The sequence below is a fragment of the Gallus gallus genome, chromosome 22 (genome assembly GCF_016699485.2).
Source record: "Gallus gallus isolate bGalGal1 chromosome 22, bGalGal1.mat.broiler.GRCg7b, whole genome shotgun sequence".
NCBI classification, from domain to species: domain Eukaryota; kingdom Metazoa; phylum Chordata; class Aves; order Galliformes; family Phasianidae; genus Gallus; species Gallus gallus.
In genome coordinates, this window is record NC_052553.1 from 1257219 (window position 1) to 1280391 (window position 23173).

Consider the following 23173-nt stretch of genomic DNA (forward strand, 5'->3'; position numbering starts at 1 on the left):
GTATGTGTGTAGCATTCAGGGGACTGGGTCCTTATAGCTGTTTTTCAGGTCACTCTCTCTCTCTATAAAGAATGGGAGGATGACAGTGACTTTCTAGCCTGAGTTGGAAGATCTTTGGAATGCTTTTTAAGGATGAGAAGGGAGCTGCTGCATTTGCAGAGGGACAGTGGAGACCAGCACGTTGCGTTCTTGAGCATCCTTGCCCTTTTTGCTCCCTTAACAGCCTTATTCTGTTCATTTCAGTTCCTCTTCCCTTCTCCCTTTCTACTGGATGTAGCGTTCTCAGTCACAACTGAATGAATCCTTCACCAGGAGGATGGCAGACGAGTTCTGCCTGCTCAGGGCTCCTTGGGGCCAGCAGTCCCTTCTCTGGCCCTTGACCTCCAGGCACAAAAGTGTGCGCTCTGCTGTTAGAAGGGGGACTCTTGCCATCTAGTGGGAAGGGATGGTAGGCTCGAAGACCTCTGCCATCCCCCAGGGTAAGAAGACAAAGCACATACCACCTTCCTGGGTTTGTTTTCTGCATGTGTGGGATCAGCAACTTGTCATGCTTGCTTTATGTTCTTTTAGTGACAAAACTCTTTACGCTCTCCTCTACCCATCTCCTCCTGGATGGCTGAGTAGCACAGAGTTGTCAAGAACCTGCACGTATGGGGAAGGAGTTTACTTGGGAGAAATCTGGCTTTCAGCAGCTGTATCCTTGAATTGGTGCTCAAAAGCAAGGAGGATCAATTAGGAGAATGGAAAGTGCTTGCATAGTGCCTCGTGCTTGGGTCTTCCTTGCCCTAGGAAAACCAGTGCCTTGCATTCCAGTTGGGAACTTCCGTGTTAACTGAACTCTCTCTCTGCACCTTATTTGAAAGATTAAGGATAGAAATACAAGGAAGATGCATGTGCTTTCTCTGTGGATGTGATGCTCTGTTGTCCCAGCTGCATGGGAACAGCAGCTGTCATGCAAGCATTGAGCTACAGTGTCCTTTCTGAGCTCCTGTGCTTGCTACATCAGTGCAACTGTTGTGTTTCCTGGGGAATCATGGAAATTCCAGTAGGGGTTAAGCACTACATAAAATACACTGGTTTATTCCTTACTGTGAGATGCACAGTCCCAGTCCTCTACAGTCACTGGTGTTTGTTATCCACCTGGTGAGTGCAAAAGCAGAGCTTTGCCTCTACAGTTACACATGGCAGCAGTGTTCCAGTAGGGCCAATGGGTGTGAGAGCCGCCACGTGTCGTTAACACCTCGCAGGGCATCAGGTCCTTTTGGTTCCCCAGATATCGCTCTGTGCGTTTAGAAGGTTGAGTTGACCTGGGTGAGATTTGGACCAATGGCTCCAGAGAGTCTGCAGGGGGAAAAGCATGAGGCTTGTGGAGGTAATGAGCCTTCCCTTTTAAAAAGAACTAACAATTAGAGGAGATTATAGAACCTAATAGCGCGTACCTAATTTTTTTGGAAGCACAGGCCATGACTGTGACTGCTTGGTCAAATCCAGCCTTGACTTGTCCTTATGGCAAGGTGTGCACTGCAGGTAGATGCAGAAGGAAATGCTGAGGATGTGGCCCTGAAATCTGTTGTCCTCGGGTATTAGGAAGAGGTTCTTTGCTAGAAGAGAGCCAGGATTTGGAATTGCTGCTCCTTGTGTCTCCCTTCCAGCTTGGGAAAGTCTAAGTGGTTTCCTTCATTTTCTGTTTATGTGATCAGATGATGCAAACCCAGCCTAAGCAGCATTTACCCCTGTAGACTGTGATTTTTTTTTTTTTTTTTTTGAGAGGTTTTCCTATTTTATTTGTTAGCTTTTTGCTGAGTGCTCTCCTTCCAGCCTTAACCTGCTGCGGTATGAAGGGGGCAGCAGATTTCCCCGAATCCAGCTCAAGAGCTTTGCTGAATTCCTGCCGAATGCTTCGCTTTATGCAACCCACAAACACTTCCATCAGCTGGAAGCCTGCATGGCATTTGCTGCTCGTATCCTTACCCGACCCGGGCATCCAGAGAGCATTCCTCCTGCAGGCCGTCATGTTTCTCCATGCCCCGATCACACATTCCTTCCTCTGGCCGAACTGCTTTCAGCTTTCTGCTGGTCTGAAACAGCTCTGTTTGGTGCAGCTTCTGCTGTGAAGCATTTTGCTCCTGGTGTCACTGGGTTTTGAACCATCAGGTGATGCTCTGCTGATGGCAATTTGCAGCATTTTTGCTACAGGAAAATCAAGGCTCTATGAATTGCTCCCATTGAGAGCTGCTGTTGGCTTCCCTGGGAAGAAGAACAAAGCTCTGAGTGGTTTCCTGACTTGACGTCTTGATATCCTCCACGAGTTGTACCAAGAAGCCAATGATCCTCTTCATAGTCATAGAATTAAAGGAGTTGCACTGGAGATCATCAAGTCCAACCCCATAATATTTATTTAACAATGTGATTGACATTGGAGGGCTGCCCTGCCAACTCATGGGAATGTGGTTGGCATCTCCTTGCCCTTATTGTCAATTTTTCTTGGTAGGTATCATCTCAGGGCCTGCCTTGCCGGTAAGTAATGGGACCGTTTGTGTATTGGGTCGAGTCTTTGAGGTCCCTTCCAATCCAAGCCATGCTATGATCCTCAGTTAGAGACCAAACCGTTCCACAAAATAGGGAGCAGGAGGGATTCTCCTGAAAGCAAGGCTGAGCTTCTCCAGTGTTGTCGCTTTATTCCATGATGCCTATGCCCTCAATTAAACTCTACATTGCTGCAATACGCTTCCAGTCCAGATTCCTGGAGTTGGTCTCAATGACCCTTCAGGGTCCCTTCCAACTGGGGATGACCTATGATATGGCAGATGTGTCCTTATAGTGTTTGGTGTTAAATCATTGGAAATATACCCAGAGATGGAGATAAAGCACTTTAATTTTTCAAAATAAAGGGTATGCTAGAAAGTCCTTTAAAAACTTTATATTTCATCGCGGGATTTACTGAACTAAATGGGGACGTTCCTCCTAAAGTTGGTTTTTGTGAATACCTCTGTGCCTATCAGCTTTCTGCTGACTTGTTTGGAAATCCCATTAAACACACAGGTTCAAATGCACATGGCCAAAGCTGGGGAGAAAATACATTTCCATTCGTTGGGAAATGCTGATGTTTCAGAATGCAGTTGGGTCAGAAAATATAATTTCAAGGTGTCCTCTGGAACTGATTTGCAAAGTGCTGCTTTTCTTATTGTTTTTACAGCTAGAAGGATGTTTTATTTTGTTTATTAATGGAGGATTGCCTTTTAGCATCAGGACACTGAGGGGTTTGGGGTAATTCTTGGTGTGGATCCAGTTGGTTCTGAAGGATGTGCCGTTCAGATTCCTATCCCACCCCCTTCCCTGCAGCCCTGCCTGGATTTCCCCCCATTTCCCTCCTGTTTGCAAAGCTTGTGCTCAGATTACAGGACAACCCATGATATCACCCGCTATGAGCAGAGGCTGAAGGGGTTGGGTCTTGGGAGGGGTTTGCTTGGCGAACTCCAGTGAAATTTGCCAGGAAGCAGCAGCTCCTTGCAGCGTATTCCTCTGGCTGCGGGATATTTCCCAGCACGGAGGGGACCACTCGGACAGCTCAGCCCCAAAGGGAGAACTTCAGCACCGAGCTCACCCCCAGCACAACCTACCACTAACCCCAAGGTAACGCAGTGCTCTCACCCATTCTCCCTGGGGAGGACGGAGCTGATGAGTTAAACCTTTCTAACCCTCTCGTGCTGAAAGTTCGACTTCGCCTCTTCTCTTTTTCTCTTTGTTTTCCTTCTCTCCCATCACTGCGTGCAACGTTTAGCCTTAACCAGCTGGCAATAATGCATATGATTCCGCTAATTCCTCTCTCCCGAGTCTTGATTGGGGAAGGATGACACAGGCACAGCGTCACTTTGCAAAGATGTTGGGAGCAAGTTATTCTCCCCTTTGCTCGCACACAGGCGAGCACTAATGAAGCAAAAAAAAAGACGTGTTGCAAACTGCCTGCAAGTCGAGGCAATGCGTATTCTCTGAGGTTATTACAGTCTGCTTGATTTAAAGCAGAAAGCTGCAGTGCATGCCGTCAACGCCGTGTAGATGTTGCCAGCTACGAGCAGTTTGAATTCTCCTCTTTGAATATTGTGCTTTCAGTGGAAAAGGCTTTGGTGCAGATGTTTCCCATTGGCAGAAGGCGTAGAACAGATACATCCATAGATAAGGAACTTTTGCTGTTGTCATGCTTGGGATCTGCAGCCGTTTGCGAAGCATCCCAGTGGCAGCTTTCATTAATTAGGCTGTTTTATCACAAAGTTTTGAGATTTGCAGCAGCATCCACCTGAAAAGTTGCAGCAGAGAAACCTCGGGCTGTGTCTGGAATGACTCTGCCTTCTCTTAAGTAAACTTTTGTTCTGTAAATTAGGAAGACATTACTATGGGAGGGTGAGAGAGGTTTAAAACCCAATACAAGGTAGCACGCTATGCAGAAAGACCCCACTTTATCTGCCTGGGAACAATAGTAGGAAACCTGGTTAGCATCTCTCATCAGCTCATAACTATAACATTGCACTGCTTTCAGACTGGCACTGAACAGGGGCTGCAAATAATTTGCTGTAGGGTTGCTGCTTGCCAGCTTCATTTCATCTGCGCTGAACCACCCGCAGGGGTAGAATTTCCTGGGTTGGAAGTGGAGAGCGGTTAGGAGACATAAAATGAAATGTTTGATGAGCTGCTGCAATGCAGAGCATGCAGAGGGAAACCACGTATTTACCTTTGTGTAAAGACTGAAGGAGCGGTGGTGGTACAGCAGAGGACAATGTCTTGGTCTCTTTTAGTAGAGCAGCCATGCATTCTGCTGACAGTCCTGTCCTTTTGTAAGGGGACCTCCGAGTGCTTGGTGATGCTCTCTGTAGTTGGTTCAGTAGGTTCATCCCAAACATCATTGACTTTTACCTTCCTGCACCACTAATTCCTTCTCTTTTCTTTTACATTTCTGTCTCCTATATTCATTTTAACCTTTCATCCTCTCTTCTCCTGATCTGTTTCCTAACGCCATCAGTGCTGCTCAGAAGGACAAAGATGTCCTTTCTCAAAGATGGCAGCTTCAGTGGGTGGACCCATCCAGCAGACCACCATCAGCAGGTTTGCAAAGCGCTTTCTGCGCAATGCAGTGCCTTCTGAGAGTTGCTGTGCTTCCCATCTCTGTTCAGTTTGGCTCTATGGCACCAGGCAAAGGGAAGAGAGAAGGAAACTAATGGATTTCCCCAAAAGATGGGACTGTCATCCTTCTAGCAGGTGGAATCTCTGGGTTTGTAAAGCACAGAGTGTTATCTTGGGTTGATCTCTGTTATCCCAGACTGGGCTCTGCCTTGAATCCTATGTGGCATTCTACCTAAAAGTACTGTAGCTTACAGCTGGGATGTCTCCAGTGGTTCATTCAACTTCCACTTTTAGTGTGCTTTTTGGATTGCCCTATGCTACCTCTCTTAAAAGTGGCTTTGTACTCCGACTCTCCCAGCAGGGTGGCATCTCATCCCCAAGGAGGCCATCCCATCGTCACAGGATACTGTACACCAATTGCTCTATATGTTGTTCTGCTTTGCTTTAGGGCAAGTTACAATGAAGTCAGCCTGAGTGATGCTTGGCTGGGGATCCCTAGGGCAGGTTAATAGTGGCAGTGATTTTTCTAGCCACCCCAGTCCATCTGTCCCTTGAAACAAAGGGGTGATACATCTCAACTCCTATGGAAGTGAGTGGTGATATTTCCATTCTCCTTAATAGGACCAGAGAGGCCAATGTGAGTTGCCCGTTGGCTGGAGAACTGCTTCCCCAATGGGAAATCCCATTACTGCCTTATCACCATGCTTGCTAAGGGATGTGTGACTGGAGAATGAAGTATGGAGTTGGAAATGCACGGGGCAGCATTTCAGGTGGCCAGATAGCAGCGTGCAGTGCTCCGGGCCACGTCTCAGAGCAGTGGTCAGGGTGTGATTGTCCCTTCCTCCTGATGGATGCTCCACATCATGCAAATCAGAGCACTGCTGGGTCTGCAGTCCTAAATCAGCCACTCGAGACTCTCCTTTTGTTGCTGGATCAAGAGGGGAGTGGGGAAGCTGGTTTGTTGCTGGCTCTGTCAGAGCTGATCTATTGTTCTGATGATCTGGTGAAATGAAAAAGGGGATTCTAGCTGCCCGGACAGGCTTTGATGTGGGGAGATGAATGGCCTATTAGTTTCACCTGGCGAATTCTCTGAAGAAGCAAAAGCTTCAATGTAATTTTGCAATGAGATTGCTGCACGCTTCTGTGCAAGCGTGTGTGTCCGTCGGTTCAAGACTTCAGACCAGAGCCCTGCAAAGGGCTGAGTCAGCAGCTTGCAGGAGCGTGCCCCAAAGCCTTAAATTACAACTTAAGGGCTTCCCATCACGATGTCATGGCCTGATGTAGGGGAGCCAGGAGACCTGGAGCATTTTCCTGGCTTCTTTATTCAATCAGTTTTTAATGCTCTGTCTTGGATTTTTCTGAATGGGGAGACCAAGTGAGATACTTCTAGGATTGTGTCATTAATGAGTCTGGAGGCTGTTAGAGGATTTGAGGGGAGGAATGAGCCCTAAAGCAAAGGAAATCACCAGCACAAAGCAGACATCCTGCAAACCCAACCCTGGGTTTGTTCTTAGGGAGCTCAGCGTGTGCAGCTCTGTGATATTTCAACAGGATTCTGCTCTTCCTGATATCGTGGCTCAGTCTGAATGGTTTTTCTTCAGCCCCTCGATGAACGAGAGCTCTGGGTTTGCAAGGTTTGAGTTCTGGGGCGATGCAAGCACTGGGAAAGCTTTGTCTCTTAATGTTTGAATGTGCAACTATTTAGGATGGTAACGTGACCTGAAGGGAAGCAGGCTGTGGTTGCTAGTACACACTGCAGTGTTGTGTGTGCAATGGCTGCTGTTCTGGTCTTAGGGAGAATTCCTCTGAGATGCACTTGCACAGATTCAATGAGATTAGAATGCAGATTTCAGGCTGTTTTTCCAATACCTCCTTCTGGGCCCTATCTCAAAGGATCCCAATGGGGACGGGACGATGCATGACCTGAACATGAGATGTGTGCCCCCCATGTCATTCCCCTTGGCAAAGGTTCAGGATTGCATTCGTACACAGTTGTTAAAATACCTTTTTTCTCATCAGCCTTTCCTCTATGGAGCAGGGGACTCATCCATCCTCCCCACATTTTCTTCAGTTCTGCAGTAAGTGGGTTTTTGTAGCTTTGCATGGCTCTGAAAGCCTCTAAGCTTTGGGAAACAAAAGCAAATTATCCTGCAGTTGGCTTTCAGTGCTCCCAGGGTGCCGACCTGATGAGGTTTTGCCAAATGCAAACATTGCACCTGCAAAATTTGCTATAATCTGCATTAGTAATGTTGGTACCCATTCAAGCCTGGAAGTCTATGCCACCAATCTGCCCGTTGACTGTGAGATCTCCCGATGCTGTGGCTTCCTATAGGGCCCTGGTATCTTCCAGGGCTCTGTGTTATTAATTAATGCTTCAGGGAGCTCAGCTGGTAACCATTACATCCCGCCTCCAAATGGTTTCCCCAAACCTTTGTGTCTTTTGGCTGCAGTCCTCCATTGAAATGACCCAGGAGCTTTGGTTTGAATTGGACGCAGCCCTGCAAGCTGGAGCTATTCCCAAAAGGTAACCCAGATGGGAATTGGGCATCTCCTCTTAGTTATAGCAGCGTGCCTTTATCTCTCAAGAGCTTCTGCCAGGACTTGACCACAAGGCCGATGATCACAGATGATGTTTGTTTGCCAAGAGAAAGCCATAATGACACTTTAGGTTGGGTTGAAATCTCCCTCTCCAGGAACTGAGATGAGACTGAGGTTTCAACCCAACTTAGCTCTTGTTTCGCATTTGCTGAGGCTGTTTAAACCCTGTTTACTCAGTAGCAAGAAACAACAGCCGCGTAAAACGCAGTAGAACAAAACAGATGTTGGAAGATTAGAGCTGAAAACCAGATTTCCCAAAGACCATTGGGCTTGCAGCTCTGTGGGCTCGTCGTTCCCCCTCCGGTATTTTTAGTTATAACTAACATATGTCATTTCTCAGTGCTATGATCTAAGGGGGTTGCTTGGAAATCGTTATCCTGTTCACAACAACTGCTCTGCCCACGTGTTTATCCTCTGGGCTGGAGCCCATCTTGCATCCATGAAGCACATTGTAAAGAGGTTTCTTTTGAAATCCATGCTGGTGGGTATTGAAGTCGGGTATGTCTGACAGCACTGATGTGCATTGGCTCGGGAGCCTTTTTAGCTTTGCAGAACACATCTCCTGCTCTGCCGACTGCATTTGCTTTGGGAAATCCCCTTTGTTTCCTGCTGGAGGAGAGCAGCCTTGTGAAAGCGTTGTGTTTCCTTCCTCTCTGCCTGACGCGGGGCAGGGCTTGCTTCCATTCCTCCCAGCCTCACCTCCTGACCTGCAGAAATTGAAAAAATACCTTGTCTGCGTGCCAGGATTTCTTTGAAAACGTACAAATCTCAGTCTGGTGAAGCCACTGTGAGAGTATCTGGCTCCTTGAAACCCAATCGTTACTGTCTTAGAAATGTTTGCTCCATATTCCCCCCCTCCTCTGTTGTAGTCCCCCCCTTTGCTTTTTCACTTTTCTCCCCAAAACCCAATGAAACCCCTTTAGCTAAGTCCTTTATTTCATGCATGTGGATCTTATGGGAAAGTCTTCCATCCCCAGCGTGTCAGAGGATACTCACTACTACCAGCCCTATGGGAACATAAGGGGAAACTGAGGCAGAGCGCAGGCTGAGGTCAGGTAGGAGGCTGAAGCTGAGATTTAACTGTGTCCCAAATTTCGGGCTTGTTCCTTGGGATTTCTGATACATCTCACTAGCTTGAAAGGCTACTTAGTGAGTCACATTGGTGATCATTGGTGATCCCCTTTTGGGGACCAATGTCCTGAGCCCCAGCAAAACCACTGGAGGGCTTTACATCACAACATCTGCTTTTGGAGCCCAATCTTTCCCCCTCTCCCTCCTCTGTGGTATTTGCCAGGAAATGATGGATCTTTAAGGGCTGGGGAGCTTTTTCCCACTGCACTGTGGCATTGCTTCATTTGCAAACTATTCAACCATCAGCCCTCACGTGTGCTCCTCGACCACTCCACGTGCTGGGGAGTATGTGAAGTGGGAAGAAAATGACCAGGCTTTAAGCTTTGCCCAGCATCCGGATAAATTCCTCTAATGAGCCAAAAGTTGCTGGTTCATACCTTCGATGGCCAGTTTGCTATGCTGTGGGATGAGGGAGTCCCAGTCCTGATTTAGCAAGCAAGCCCTGGAGATCGTTAGCACTAGGCAAGGCCAAATGAGATTGCTGTTCTGCAAGGTACGGTAACCTGCATTGATTTTCTGCAGAGGAAATGATGTGCAGTGGCAGAAGTAAGTCTTCTATCACAGTATGAGGAAAATAGACTTCAGTAGAAATACATTGCTTCTGACCACACTGTAATACGTTTCATTGCCCTTTTTGTTTTTCCACTGTTTAAGTGATGGATTTTAAGGGGACTATGGGGGTTGTCGTTGAGTGTATTGTGCTTTACACTGAATCATAGAATCATTAAGGTTGGGAAAGAACTCTGAGATCACCAAGTCCAACCATCAATCCATCCTCACCATCCCTGCTAAACTCTGTCACTCTGCTGCAAATACTGAACTACTGGGTTTGCAGAGGAACAGGAAAATCCTATTGCTGCCATTTTTGACCTGTAGAATGTTGCCCTGGAAAAAAATATTCTCCAGCCAACAGCAACTTGACTTGAACTTGCAAGTGGTTTTCGTAGGTTTCTTCTTATTTTCTTCTCCCACCCCGTGAGAAATAACTGACTTTGGTTCTTACCAAGTCAAGTCATTGGGTAGAGGTTTACCCCCTTCTGATGCAGGAGGAATGAAGTCCATGTCCTTACCAAGCCCTACTCACGCTTTCCTTTCATTGCAGGACAGCCGCACAGCACCTACCTGCACTGACCAGCAGCTGCAAACCAACGCTTTGGCTCTGAGAACTGTGAGCACTGAAAATGGAAGGATTCCTGGGCTTTAACCATAACCACTGTTTCATCGTGCTGTTCTTTGTCTCCCTGAGCCTTGCCCAGTATGAACACTGGCCCTACCTCCCCGGGTACCCTGAGCCACCCCCGCAAGTCTACCAGCCCCCCCGCAGGCCAGCAGACGTTCCCAAAATCCAACTACGGCTCGCAGGGCAGAAGAGAAAACACAATGAAGGCCGAGTTGAGGTGTTCTACAATGGCGAGTGGGGCACGGTGTGCGATGATGACTTCTCCATCCATGCCGCACATGTGATTTGCAGGGAGTTGGGCTACGTGGAGGCAGTGTCTTGGCTACCGAGCTCAAAATATGGGAAAGGAGAAGGTAAGGCGACCCCCTCCCCGTGCTTAGCTCTCTCTCTCCAACCCTAATTATTCTTGACTTGATGGCCAGATTTGAAGATGTAGGCCCAGACAAAGAGCTGAAGGAGCTGATCTTGGCATGTGAGCTCCAGCAGAGGATGAGGGTAGGAAGATCTCCAGCAGCCAGTAGGGCTACTGAAAAGGGAATCTGCAACCACAGATGTAATTTACGGGTAGTTATTTCCCTGTTCGTGCTTCCACTGACATACAGTGAGTCAAACAGGACCTCTGAACACTCTTTCCTCCTGTTCTTCTTTTCCCTGTGAGCTGTTTGAGCTCTAAATAGCTCTCTGTGATGCTGTACAATTCTTTTTCCTCCTGTCATCCTCTCTAGAGAGGTATACCTCATTCTGCAATGCTGAGTAGCCTGTAAAACCCCAAAGGAACGTCTGTGCTTTGTGTCCTATATAGGACTGTGTTTGGAATAATCTTTTGGGACTCTCCAAGCTGGTCCTGGTGAGGAAGAGCCATTCACCCCTAACCCAAACTGCTCTTTGCTTCTATTGTGATGTTTGAAATAGCACGTGAGGATTGCGTGGGCAATTACAACTTGGAAAGTTGGATCTTTCCTTTTTATAGGTAGTAATAAACTCTCAGAATAGCGATGCTTGAGGTAGAGTAGCTCTGTGAGAGTATGCAACTCAACAGCCTTGTTTAATTGTCTTTTACTATGCTGTTAGTTAAATACCGGCTGGCAGAGAGTTTCTTCCTCCAAACATTCAGGCCTGGTGCACTGTTGATGTAACCCACAGACAATTTCCACTCCAGCAGGGATAAACGTGCTGTATGTCTATTACTTAGCAGTGCTCGTTAGCTCTCACACCTATAAAATTGCCCATTAAGGACCAAGCAAGCCTTAACATTGCAGGTTTCATGTTTCACTCAAGTCAATGTTGTCCTAAGCTGTGGATTTTGGCTTTTGGGGTGGAGAAGATTTCCGAGAGAGAGAAAAGAGTCCATGACATTGGAAAACAAGCCAGAAAATCATTGCCATCTGGTTCAGCGGGTAAATCCTGAAGCAGAGAGCCTGTGTAGGGGGAATTGTGCCTTCCTAGATCAGGAAGGACTCAATAGACCTGATGTTTGGGGAGCAAGAGGAGGGCTGGCAGATCCATCAGCTGGCTGGTGTTGAACCAAGTGAGCATTAGGGCTGCTGGAACAAAGCTGGGAAAGCCAAGGGAAACAGCTCCAACTGCTTTTGCAAAATCTCCTTCTGGCTTTGAAAGTTGGGCAGTCCCTTCTACCCAAAGGGGAGATATCCTTCTTACAAGCAAGGCCTTGGGGACCCTAAAATAGGGGAATTGTTGGTTGTTGCTCCTTGGAGTTTAGGGGATAAATCATAGGGGAGTAACACATACCCAGCACATTTCCAAAGGGAACGTGAGCACTTGGTCAAGGGGAGTCTCAAAGGTGCTGTTGGTTCTTTGCTTGGAAAATATGACCTCAAGTTCTTGGAGTGGCACCTATGGATTTTTGTCCACCTGTCAGTCAGCTCCAAAGGACCTGATTTGTTTTAATACAACATACATGTGTGCACACGGATGAGCACACACTTTTTGCTGGGGGGAAAAAGAGTAACTACAGTCTGGAAAGTGGATCTGGTCATTGGTTTTCAAGGAGCACACAAATAACAGGAGGTTCCAATCAACAGTGGTTTGTTGAATCTTTTGCAAACGTTTGCCTTTAAAATGTTAGGACGTTTAATCAGAACTCGGAGCGCTCTCACAGAAGAGATTTAATGAGGGTTTGATGAGAAATGATGTAAAGTGAAGCCTTAAATACAGAGGGTGATTTGGTGTGATTAGAGGGCAGGGCCCAATCAGCCAAAGCCCTGATTAGCACAATCTAGATCTCCATCTTTCTGAGTCTCATCTCTATTTTCTTTCCCCTTCAGGGAAAATTTGGATGGACAACGTCCACTGCAACGGCAAGGAGGCCACGCTGGCAGCATGCACCTCCAATGGATGGGGAGTGACAGACTGCAAACACACCGAGGACGTGGGAGTGGTCTGCAGTGAGAAGAGAATCCCTGGCTTCAAGTTTGACAACTCGTTGCTCAACCAAATAGAGGTAAATGGGCTTTCCAGTTCCAGGATGGTGGTCAAGTCGCCTTCGGAGATGTCTGCTACGTGTTGTAGGTTACCTGAGCTGCACCCTATGGTGCGAGCAAACACTTGACAGTGCTTTTTTTATTGCATTTCTAAGAAAAAAAAAAAAAAAAAGGAGAGCAGAATGTTTGCTGTGCCCATAAGCTTCTACATATGTGGCTTTGTTGGTCCATAGCACCGAACTGCTGGGTTTTCTTTCCCCTCATGCCTCCCTTTGGGTACTGGGAGCAAACTGGAGGTCTTTGGTGTAACAGTGGGCTGGGGTTTGTGGCAAATAGGGCTTACAAGCATGGGGTTGGGAGGGATGGATTTACAATATAAAAGGGTTTTTGGTCTGGTTAGCTAAGTAATGATGTGACTGTAGTAATTCTATGGAAATAGTTCTGGGAATGGGAGATTAGTGCTAGAAGTGATGAAATGAACACAAGCAGAGGAAAACGTAGGCTGGTCGCTGGGGGAAAGGCTCTGGATTTTGTCTGAGGTTGGATCTCCAGGGGAAACGATGGGAGTAAAATGCCTGAATCACTGCTCAACCAGCATTGTTAGATTTCTGCAGCATGAAGCTCTGTGGGGGAATGCTGGGCTGAGCTCATCAAAGGAAAAAAAAACGTTTGCTCTTTCTAATGTTCAGGTTGGAAAATATTTGTGGTGACTCAGCCAACTGCTCCCTTGTTTCAGTGTGCAAAACGTATCAGAAGGACTTCTCCACTAACCAGAGCTGAACCTTATTTTAAGCAGAGAGGGAACCCAGGGTGCATCCCATACCACACCGTGGTTTCCGTGGCTGAATCTTGGCTCTGTTTGCCATCCGAAACAAAGGATGCTGCACTCTTTATCACTATGCAGCAAAATTATTCTAGCATTGCTTTGTAGTCACTGATGGATGGAAGGCTCTGAAGTTCTGCTTGCCTTGACCTGGCTTCCCTCGACTACAGAGGGGAAGGAAGGCCTTCCAAAGGGATCCCAATGGCCCCAGGCAGTTGCTCAGGGAGCGAGGCAAGCTCATAGAACATCAGTGATGGCTTTGGCAGATGTGTGCTTTCCCAAAGCCACAGTGAATCCTCCAAAGAGAGGCCTGGAAGAAAGGATGCTTTAGTCTAGACGGAGGTCGCATCACACTGAGATGCTTTGGGTATTAATCATAAAAGCTGGGGAGGGCTCTGCTTTTCCATTAGCTAAGCACTGGAGGTTGATTAATGAGTAGAACACGTTGGGGTGGCTGAGAACTGGTTGTGCCGATGCTGTGTGGGTGTTGAGCTTCGTGTAGGATAAAGAGAATGAATCATGAGATTGGAGCAGCTCATGTGGCTGAAGCCATAAGGAGAAATAGGTTTGGGTGAGTTGTATTCTCCATGACCTGGGAGCTGGGCATGGGTGAAGGCATTCATCACTATGATAAGTGGTGAATTGCATTCCCAGCAGTGGGTGAGGAGCACCGGTGACCAAAGGCACTGGTGTGGGTAGAGACTTTTCTCATATCCCTCTAAAGTCACAGGGAGCTGAAGGGTTCTTTATTCTGCTGGTTTTAATGCTGCAGGATTAAGGCTAAAGGTGATGTGCTATGAATTTTTCAGATGCCTTTGTGGAAGCACATCTCAGTCACAGCTAGCTGTCAAATGCTTCAGGTTTTCCTCCCCCCTTTCAGCTTTCCTTCTCTTCTCCGTGTTTACTTTGTCTCATTAGCAGCTGCTGTGGCATAGTTGGGAGTCAGAGACGATGAGAAGGGTTACTCATAGGGTCACAAACAGCGAGGTCAAAAGGCTGATGTGAACGCAAGCTGAAAGTCTTTGCCCTCTCCAACATGCCTGGGAATTCTGCACGTCGTAGCTTGCATTCACTGGGGGTAACATCATCGTTCTGTGAGCTGCTGGGTTCCTCAGGCTGGAGCCCAGTGCTTGCCCAATGGATGTTTCCCCATTAGGATGGAAACAGAGTGAGGGAGCTGAGATTTTTTTTCTCTCATGGATAGATCTCTCCACTGCCTTCAGCTACTGCACTGGTGAAGGCAGTGCGACAATAGGTGATGCATCGATGCATTTGGTGGGAGCAGCACTACTGCTCTGCCTTCCTGGGAAATGCATGCTCTGGGCAGCACGGACAACCCATCACCAAGCAAGTGCCATTGCACTCGTCTTAAATTCATCATTTGGAAATTGACTCCAAGCCCTTCAGTGCTACTTTCTGTGGGGCTGCCAAGGTTTAATGGGGAAAGCCAGCAGCTATAAGGCAATGTCTGACTTCATTCTGACTCGGCTCCAGCTCGGAGGGGCTGTGCAAACTGATGTTTGCTCAAATCTGGCCCCACTTCCGACAGGCAGAAGGTTTGCACGCTCTTAAAAGCAAAACGAGAGCCCTTGAGCAGAGCTTATTTTTATTGGATGTTAGGCATGCCTCCATTCCCCAGTTTGGAAATGCTGTAGATAAGTGGTATAGGATGAAACTTTCCATCAGCAGAAGCAACTTGGCTTAAATATATATGTGCGTATGTATGCTCAGCCGGATCTTTTCCCATCGCAGCTCATGCTTGGAGGATTACATCACACCTCTTCCTGTTCCTGAGCCTTTCCATTTCTGCTCCCTCAGTTCTATGCAGTGGTGGGAGATCTGAGACACGGAGGCAGCAGATGGACAGGAAGAGGTTTGACAGGACCGAGCTCAGGGCAGCTCTGAAACGAACCCATCAGCCTCTTGCTGAAGGGCAAAGCCCCATTCTTTGTGCTTGATACTTCCAGCAGCTGCTGCAGCTTCTAGCCTTGTTCAGGGGGTCATTTCTTGGAGGGTGGTGGATGCACAGAGTGGGATCAGCCCAGTGCCCACTTGCAGCAGTGCTTGCTCGATGCAACCTGGGGCAATGACACAGAGCATTTCAGAGCTGCTTTTCCCCCTCCTCTCTAAAATGTGTAGACTGAACACGCAGACAGCTTCTCATTTATGGAGAGAGCAAGGCATGTGGCTTAGCCTTGTTTTACTGTGAGTGTAAACGCTGCTCACAGCCATAGGGGCAGGAGGAGACTGATGCTGGACCTGTGCTCCTCCATGCAGGCATCAGCTCATCCAACACCATGTGGGCAAATTATAGTTGGAATAACACGGGGAGTTGACTTAGCTTGTATTTCTTGGAGTAAAAGCTCCCAGGTTTGCATGCTTGTGCTCACATCTGTGAGTTATTGCATGACTTGGGAATACAACGGGAGGGCAGAGCACAGCACCTGCTTTGTTCACAACGGTGTCTCCAGGTCCAGCTCTACAGCTGCTCTGTAGACGGGGCAGGGGATGCTTATGGGGATGACACACCTGAAAGCCCCACAGAGTGCAGGAAGGGAGCGGGGAGATGGATGAGAGCAGTGCGTTGTCCAAAGACACACAAACCCACCTGTGACAGCACTGCTAAGACCACAGCAGCCAGCTCTGCCTTGAATATGTTTCTTTAATAAATGCATATTTTTTTTTTTAAGCCATCCCCCAAAACATCCTTAGCAAAATATTTGTTGTCCGTCCTCTTCCTCTCCGTGCACACACATCCAGGCTGCAAATAGGACGTGCTCTAAATATATCGAAAAGCTGCAGCCACGGTGTTCCCAAATAGATGCGGTACCTGGGAGCAGACAGTGGGCAGACGAGGGCTGGTGGAGCACAGCAGGCTGTGCTGCTATTCCTGTCCTCCTTTTCCTTTCTGGGAGCAGAAAAATCTCACTTCAAAGCCCGGTGGCTCAAAGGGCCCGGCTGTGCCAGCTTGGAAATGAGTTGAGTTATATTGTCTGGGGTTCGTAACCAACCCAGCTGGGCTCTGGGGATGAGGTTGTATAGAATGCCTCTGTGTGCTGCTGCTAAGTGCAAGGCTAGGGACAGGGACATGGTCAGTGGGCATGCTGGGATGGGCTGGGGTTGGACTTGGTGATCTTAGGGGTCTTTTCCAACCTTTATGACCATGGTGGGATGGGTTGGGGTTGGACTTGGTGATCTTAGGGGTCTTTTCCAACCTTTATGACCATGGTGGATATGGATTGGGTTGGTCTTATTAGAAAAGACCTCTGAGATCACCCTTTTTGACCATGGTGGGATGGGTTAGGGTTGGACTTGGTGATCCCGGAGGTCTTTTCCAACCTTTTATGACCATGGTGGGTATGGATTGGGTTGGACTCGGTGATTTCAGATGTCTTTTCCAACCTTTATGACCATGATGGGTATGGATTGGGTTGGACTTGATGACCCTAATGTTCTTTTCCAATCTTAACGATCCTACTGTTCTATGATATTGCTTATGGCCTGGCACAAATAGAACTCTTCTGTTACATCACCATGCAAATCAATGGATGCTCTCTCTATGCCACGAGGATCTGCTCCCACCACCTGAGACCAGCCCCGTATGAAACCCCACTGTTTGTTTACCTGTTTCTGTCAACAGGCTTTAAGCTCTTTCCCCCTCACGTAAATGTTTGCCCCTCTAAGCACACACCTGTGTGCAACATAAATGCTGATGTTTGCCCAGAGAGCACCTCAGCATCTCTTCTGGAGACAGCTCAAGTCAAATGTTAATTAAGCCATTGAGGTAAGCCCTCTGTGTTTCTTCACTACTGTAATTTTAATGTGTGTGTAGGGGTTTCTGGTGCTTGCCATCCAGCCCTTGCCTCTGCTGCCCTTTGTTAGCCTTCCTTAGCCTGCTTTGCATTGTGCACAGTTTAGCAAAGACCTCAGCTTTGTCATTTATGATCTGCACTGAATCTGCTCCTGGAGCCTAATCCTGCATTGCACACTCATCTCTCACCCTTTTGCTCTGTGCAAACCTCGGAACAAAAAGTACTCGTGGCCCAGTGCAATGCAATGCTCCCAGGGCTGCTGCCTGCCCTGTACAGCCTGTTCAGCCTTGCAGCATCTCCCTCGCTGTGTTTATTTAGCAGCTGGGACCTCAGTGGTGACTCAGAGGCACAGCTCCAGATGTTTAAGTCCAAACAGATTCCTCTCATTCCCATGTATGTGAAGAGAGAGCTTTGTGAAAGCAGGAAGGCAGTGAGTATGGACTATCCAGGGACAGAGGTAGCGCTCAGGCTCATTGCTTTGCTTAAATCATACACGTAACTGTGTATAACCATTGCTGGGCATCTCTGGGGCTGCTGCAGGGAGAAAGGTGTCACTGAGCCTGGGAAGGGGGGGGTGGTCCTTCCCATAGGAACAGATGGCAAAAGGTGGAAGGAAATGTAATGAAAGCAGTGTGGGTTTTTGCAATCAGGAGATGCGTTCGGTTCAGAGGGATGAAACCAAAGCAGCTGAGGCTCATGCAAAAGCATCCTGAGCCAGAAATCCCTTTGCGAAAGCTCAGGACCAACCCCTTTTCCTCTTGCTATCCCCTGTTTTCTGAAGCTGAAGTTCATGGGTTTCATAACAGAGAGGAGCAGGAGGAAGGGGGAAGGACCCAAAACAGTTTTGCCTTCTGGAGGCTTAATGCAAGCAGGAGATAAATGCTTTTGGGCTTCCTGCTGTGTTTCCTAGAGGTAGGATTGCTGTTAGCTGGATGGCTGTCTGGCTCCTGAAATACTGCTGCAGGCTCTGCCTTATGGTTGCAGCACAGCTGCTCGTCTGATAGCTGCTTGGAGATCATCAGAGGGTTTACAGGTCTGCCTCAATAGCTGGCAGATCAGAACCAGCAGAGCTTTCAGACAGAGGTTTCCTCGTTAACACGAGCTCTTGTTGCAAGCCCTTGTCTCCACGTGTACAGAAAGCGTGCACAGAGCTGTCTGAAAGCATCTGCTCCAGCTATTAAATGTTGTTTGTTCTGATTTGGATGTGGAGTCTGTTTTCACCATCAGTCCCTCTGCTGTATGCATTGGTGTTGGGAATAAAATACAACCTGCCTGTGCTTGCATTACTGAATACTCCCAGTGCAGAGAAAGGAAACCATTCGAGCCTGTAAAGAACCGTTGGGAGGAAGCTCTTAGTATGCTGCAGGAGGAAGGAGTGCTTACTTTGATCCATCGTTCTTTATTCTTCCAACATAAATCCAAGGTCAGCAGCACGCTGAACTCTCCTCCTGGATGTTTTGCTGTTCGTTCAGACCCAGAGCAAAGCCTGGAGCTCATGGAGTCACAGAATGCCCTAAGCTGGAAGGGACCCATTGGGACCATCAAGTCCAACTTGCTGTACCAGAAGTCCTGTGCTCAGATCTGTTTGTGAGCAGAAAGGGGCACTCAGTGCTGGAGGTTTTGCTGCTGCTTGGATGCAATTCCTGCTTTAGGGTCACTGCAGAAGCACTTTGATCCCTCTGCATCTCGTTGCTCAACCTGCTGAGCATCTTTCCTTCCTCCCTTCTTCTGAGCACTGCATATATCTTGGAGGCTTTTCAGCCCTGTCACCCTCTGCAGTAAGGGGAGCATTCATCTTGGTGAAGACTTCTGCTGCAGCAGTGGGAGCAGTAATGGCTTAACGATGACTAATGAGAGCAACACAGGGTAACGATTCCGCTGCGGAAGCACCAGGCAGATGTTTCACATCTGGAAAGTTGTTCTGCATGAAGCGCATGGAGCAGTGCCACCATGCAGCTTCTTTGCAAGACACGTGTGCATCTCAGAGCATCATTCCTGATATGGAGGTGATACCACACTTTGTTCTGAGTGTTTCGGTTCGTTTAGTACGTGCTTTGCAGATGTGCCAGTGGGTTCCTGCATGGGACCCTTTGTTTGAACACCTGAATGCCTCAGATGTGGCAAAATTTGGATGTTGTTGCGCCGTTTACTTTCCTCTCAAGGGCTGTAGGAGCTTTCCAGACCTAAGCCTGAGCTGTCAACCCACTGTGTTCATCCTTTTGGGGACAGATGGTTGTGCAGAGTCACCACGGGTTGTCCCATGGATGCTCCAGTTGTGCAGGGCTGAATTCCTGCGGCTGGAGGTGAAAAGGAGATATCAGTCCAGTGGTAAACGCAGGCAATAATATATGTATATTAAGGTTTGCCCAAGGCTGGGAGCAAGGCCCAGCCTCTCCCTGCAATTGGTTTCAATTTGCCCAAGGCTGTGATTCCCATCAGTGCAGGGGGATGGATGTGCCACGTGGGATTCTCAGAGCTGCATCAGCCCTGCAGTGCTCCCCCCACCCCAAATACCTGCATGCCACCCGCAGAGGCTGTGTCTCTTTAAAGCCTTGGGCCCTCTCCTTTTCCAAGTGATGGAGGGGAGGGCAGGATTCCTCAGGTCTGATGTAACCCTGTGCAAAACCACGTGGCTTCGTATATTTTCGGCAAGAAAAGCTCTCCTGGAAGCAAGCTATAAAGTTTTCAGTAGCTCCTTTGTAATTGCTTGCCACAGCAAATATTTTCCAGTCGGTCTTCGCTTTGGGCTCAGGTCCCTGAGAGGTTTCTGCAGCATCCTCACGTAGGCTCCAAATGCAAAATCCATTCGACCTCCCTGACTCATCTGCTGCAGGAGGAGCTCGGCTTGCAGAAATGGGGGTCTCCGCACCAACAGCGTGGGGATGGGTGCCCAGAGGGACCCCCCAACTCGGTCTCCTGCCAGTGCTCCGTGCCAGTAATCAGCCCCACCAAAGTGAGCTCGGCTCGCTCCAGTAGTGGCCAAAACCTATACATGTAGTGAGGTCACTGCTTCTGAAATCAGCACTTTCAATGGATTTAACGGAGATTTATTACATAGCCATTCATTCACATATGTATGTGTGTGTGCATATATCCTCTTGAAGGATGGAGGAAGGAATCGCACGAGACAGAAAGGTTTGTTTGCTTCACTGTTTTCATTGAATGGGTTGAATTGGAAGGGACCCTTAAAGGCCATCTGGTCCACCCCCCCCTGCAATGAACAGGGACACCCACAGCTCAATGAGGTGCTCAGAGCCCTATCAGCCTGAGTTTGGGTGTCTGCAGGGATGGGGTGTCCACCACCTCTCTGAACACCCTGTGTCAGTGCTTCATGGAATAAAATTATAGAGTCATTCAGGTTGGAAAAGACCTCCAAGATCCTGAAGTCCAACCCCAACCCACCATGCCCATAGAACCATCAAGGCTGGGAAAGACCTGTAAGATCACCTAGTCCAACCCCAACCCACCATGCCCATAGAACCATCAGGGCTGGAAAAGACTACTAAGATCCCCAAGTCCAACCCCAGCCCATCCCCACCATGCCCCTCAGTGCCACATCTTCACATCCCTTGGGCACCTCCATGAACAAAGATGCCGCCAGGCATCTTTTCCCAAACAGCCCTTCCCTCTGTGCAGCCCTCATCACTCCAAGCACAGCAGGTCCCCTTTCCCCAGCGGCTTCCTTGCAAGCCAGCATCACTCCTCTTTCTTTTCCACTCACAGAACATGAACATTCAGGTGGAGGACATCAGGATCCGGCCCATCCTCGCCACCTATCGCAAGCGGGTGCCCGTCACGGAGGGTTACGTGGAGGTGAAAGATGAAGGGACCTGGAAGCAGATCTGCGACAAGCACTGGACCATGAAGAATTCCCGAGTCGTCTGTGGCATGTTTGGGTTTCCGAGCGAGAGGAAATACAACACCAAGGTCTACAAGTAAGGGCAGAGCTCTGCGTGCATTTGTTTGACCACTTGGGGCCTCGTTCAGAAAGCCCATGTTGTCCAATGGCACTAGAGACCTCGAGGCAGAAAAAGCTCCGGCTGCTTCGTTCCTTCAGATCAGGTTTTCCTTCTGTGAAAATATTTGAGGCGTCAGGCATTTCCTTGGGTGGGCAGGGGGATGGTCTGCTCCTCAGCCAAGAGATGGTATCGCTGTTAGTAGCTGGTAGCTCCTGCAGTAGGAGATTTGGTCATTCAGCCCCGTGCATCTCTCTGTTTGCACCTATGGGGCAGTCAGTTCTCCCATTAGCAATGGGTTCAGGTCCTCTGTTGTGTGCAGGGGTTGGGCGGACGCGAGCAAGCCCAGTAGACCCATTAGCTGTGAGCTCCCATCTCTCTGCAGAAGGCTGTAGGATCCGGTCTGGTGCTGAGGGCTCCATTGGGAGAACCTTGGAACAAAGATGGCTTTTGTTGGCTGTATTGCCTATGTTGCCCATGTTCCTCAGTCCTGGTCTTGCCCACCCGTGACATGCTTGCCCCCATTAAGCAGCTGCTCTCCAATTTAGGGCAGTTGTGATTTCAGTGCCGTTTCATATCTGTGTATTTATCTCATATTTCTCGATTGCTTTAAAATGAGGGGAGGAAATGGTGATCCCCAGGGAGAGCATTGTGTGTCCTTGAGAGCCGCAGGCTGAGCAGTTCAGGCTGTGTTTCTCCACCCTGAAAGCTGGGAGCTTTGCTCTTTTGCTGCTGTCAATGCTCTTTGTCACCATCCTTCATCACAGACATAGCTCTTCCTATGCTGTTCCCTAGGAATAACGCCCCAGAGCAGATGCAAAATAGTTTAAGCTCAATTCTGCCTCATTTTTCCCTCTGCTTTGTGACCTAGGAGTGGGAAAGTGTCAGCCAGTGAGGGGGAAGAATGCTCTCCAGGCAGGAGCTGTGGTTTTCCTGTTCTGTTTGGCCTCTGCATTGCTATTTCTGAAAGCTCCCCCTGGAACCAGCTGGCCATGTCTCATTGACTTCATTAGAAAGACCGTAATCGGTGGAAGAGGTCTTTGGGTTGGGAGAGCGTAAAGCCATGTAGCAGCAGGAAGAATATAAAGTGAATAACTCAGGTGGAGCTCTGCTCTTGGGCATCCCAGGAAGGCAAGCAGTGAGCTGATAATTGCCAGCAGGCAGTTGTTATCCAGAGGAACGCTTGCTCCCATCAGTGCAGCAAACTCAGACCTGAGATTCCCATTCCCTGCACCAGGACAGGAGGACGGAACACTTCTAGTAAAACAAAGCAGATTTTTTCCTGCTTCTCAGTTACGGCATTTCCAAGAAAAGCATTAACTTTAGCAGCAGGAGCCATCTGCCTTAAGTAAAAGGATGCGTGGTAATTGTCCTGTCCCTTGCAATAGCACATGCAGAGATGGAAAAGCTGAGGCACGGTTCTTCAGCAGCACTGAAAATCCCATTCACTGGAGCTGGAGTTATGAATATGCAATGCTAACCACCAGCCTTGTGCACCTCTGCTACTGAAACAACGTGTTCTGCTTCGTTGTAATGAAGACCAACACCACCCGCATTGGTGAGCTGAGCTCGCCGGTCCTCAGCTCCGCCGCTGTGCAATGGTGGGAGGTGAAATGATGTGCAGATGGATCTTGCTTGAAAGAAAACAAGTTAGTTCATTGCTGTCACCGTGCCAGGGTTTTATTCCTGAATGTAACTCAGGCTCTGCAGTTGACAGCGCGATTTATGTTGGGAAATGAAACAAATCTTCAATGTCGTTTCCATGTTCCTGTTTGCGCTTCAAAGCGGTTTTATATAAGAGCTGTTTGTGAACTCCTCCTCCAAGCCCTGCTCTGAGCAGCATTAAATGCATCCTGCTGACAGGGACAGCGCGAGCTTGTGAGCTGATATGTCTAAGGCAGAGGAATGGGCCCAATGCCTTCCTGATGTTCTCCTACAGCTTTTGTCCAAGAGCAGTCAAGGAGTGGATGATGTGGCCAAAAGAATGGGCTGTTTGACCATGGATGGCCAAAGGGTGGATGGTTTGCCCATATGTGGACAAAAGGTGGATGGTTTGCCCATATGTGGACAAAAGGTGGATGGTTTGCCCATGATTGGCCAAAAGGTGGATGGTTTGC

The 23173-nt window shown here is 48.4% G+C and overlaps 1 protein-coding gene across 2 annotated transcripts in view; it reads left to right on the top strand.

The window, feature by feature from the left end:
• Positions 1-3509: 3509 nt before the first annotated feature.
• LOXL2 (lysyl oxidase like 2) overlaps positions 3510-23173 on the top strand; it is a 38319-nt gene continuing 18655 nt past the window's right edge. Inside the window, exons 1-4 of one of the 2 annotated variants that reach the window (NM_001305168.2) lie at positions 3510-3633; positions 9947-10377; positions 12310-12485; positions 20824-21035. In NM_001305168.2, coding sequence (NP_001292097.1) covers positions 10026-10377; positions 12310-12485; positions 20824-21035 — 740 coding nt within the window. In that variant the 5' untranslated portion in view covers positions 3510-3633; positions 9947-10025. Of the gene's footprint in view, positions 3634-9946; positions 10378-12309; positions 12486-16818; positions 17073-20823; positions 21036-23173 lie in introns of those variants that run through there. The other variant, XM_015297316.3, reaches the window with a different exon arrangement.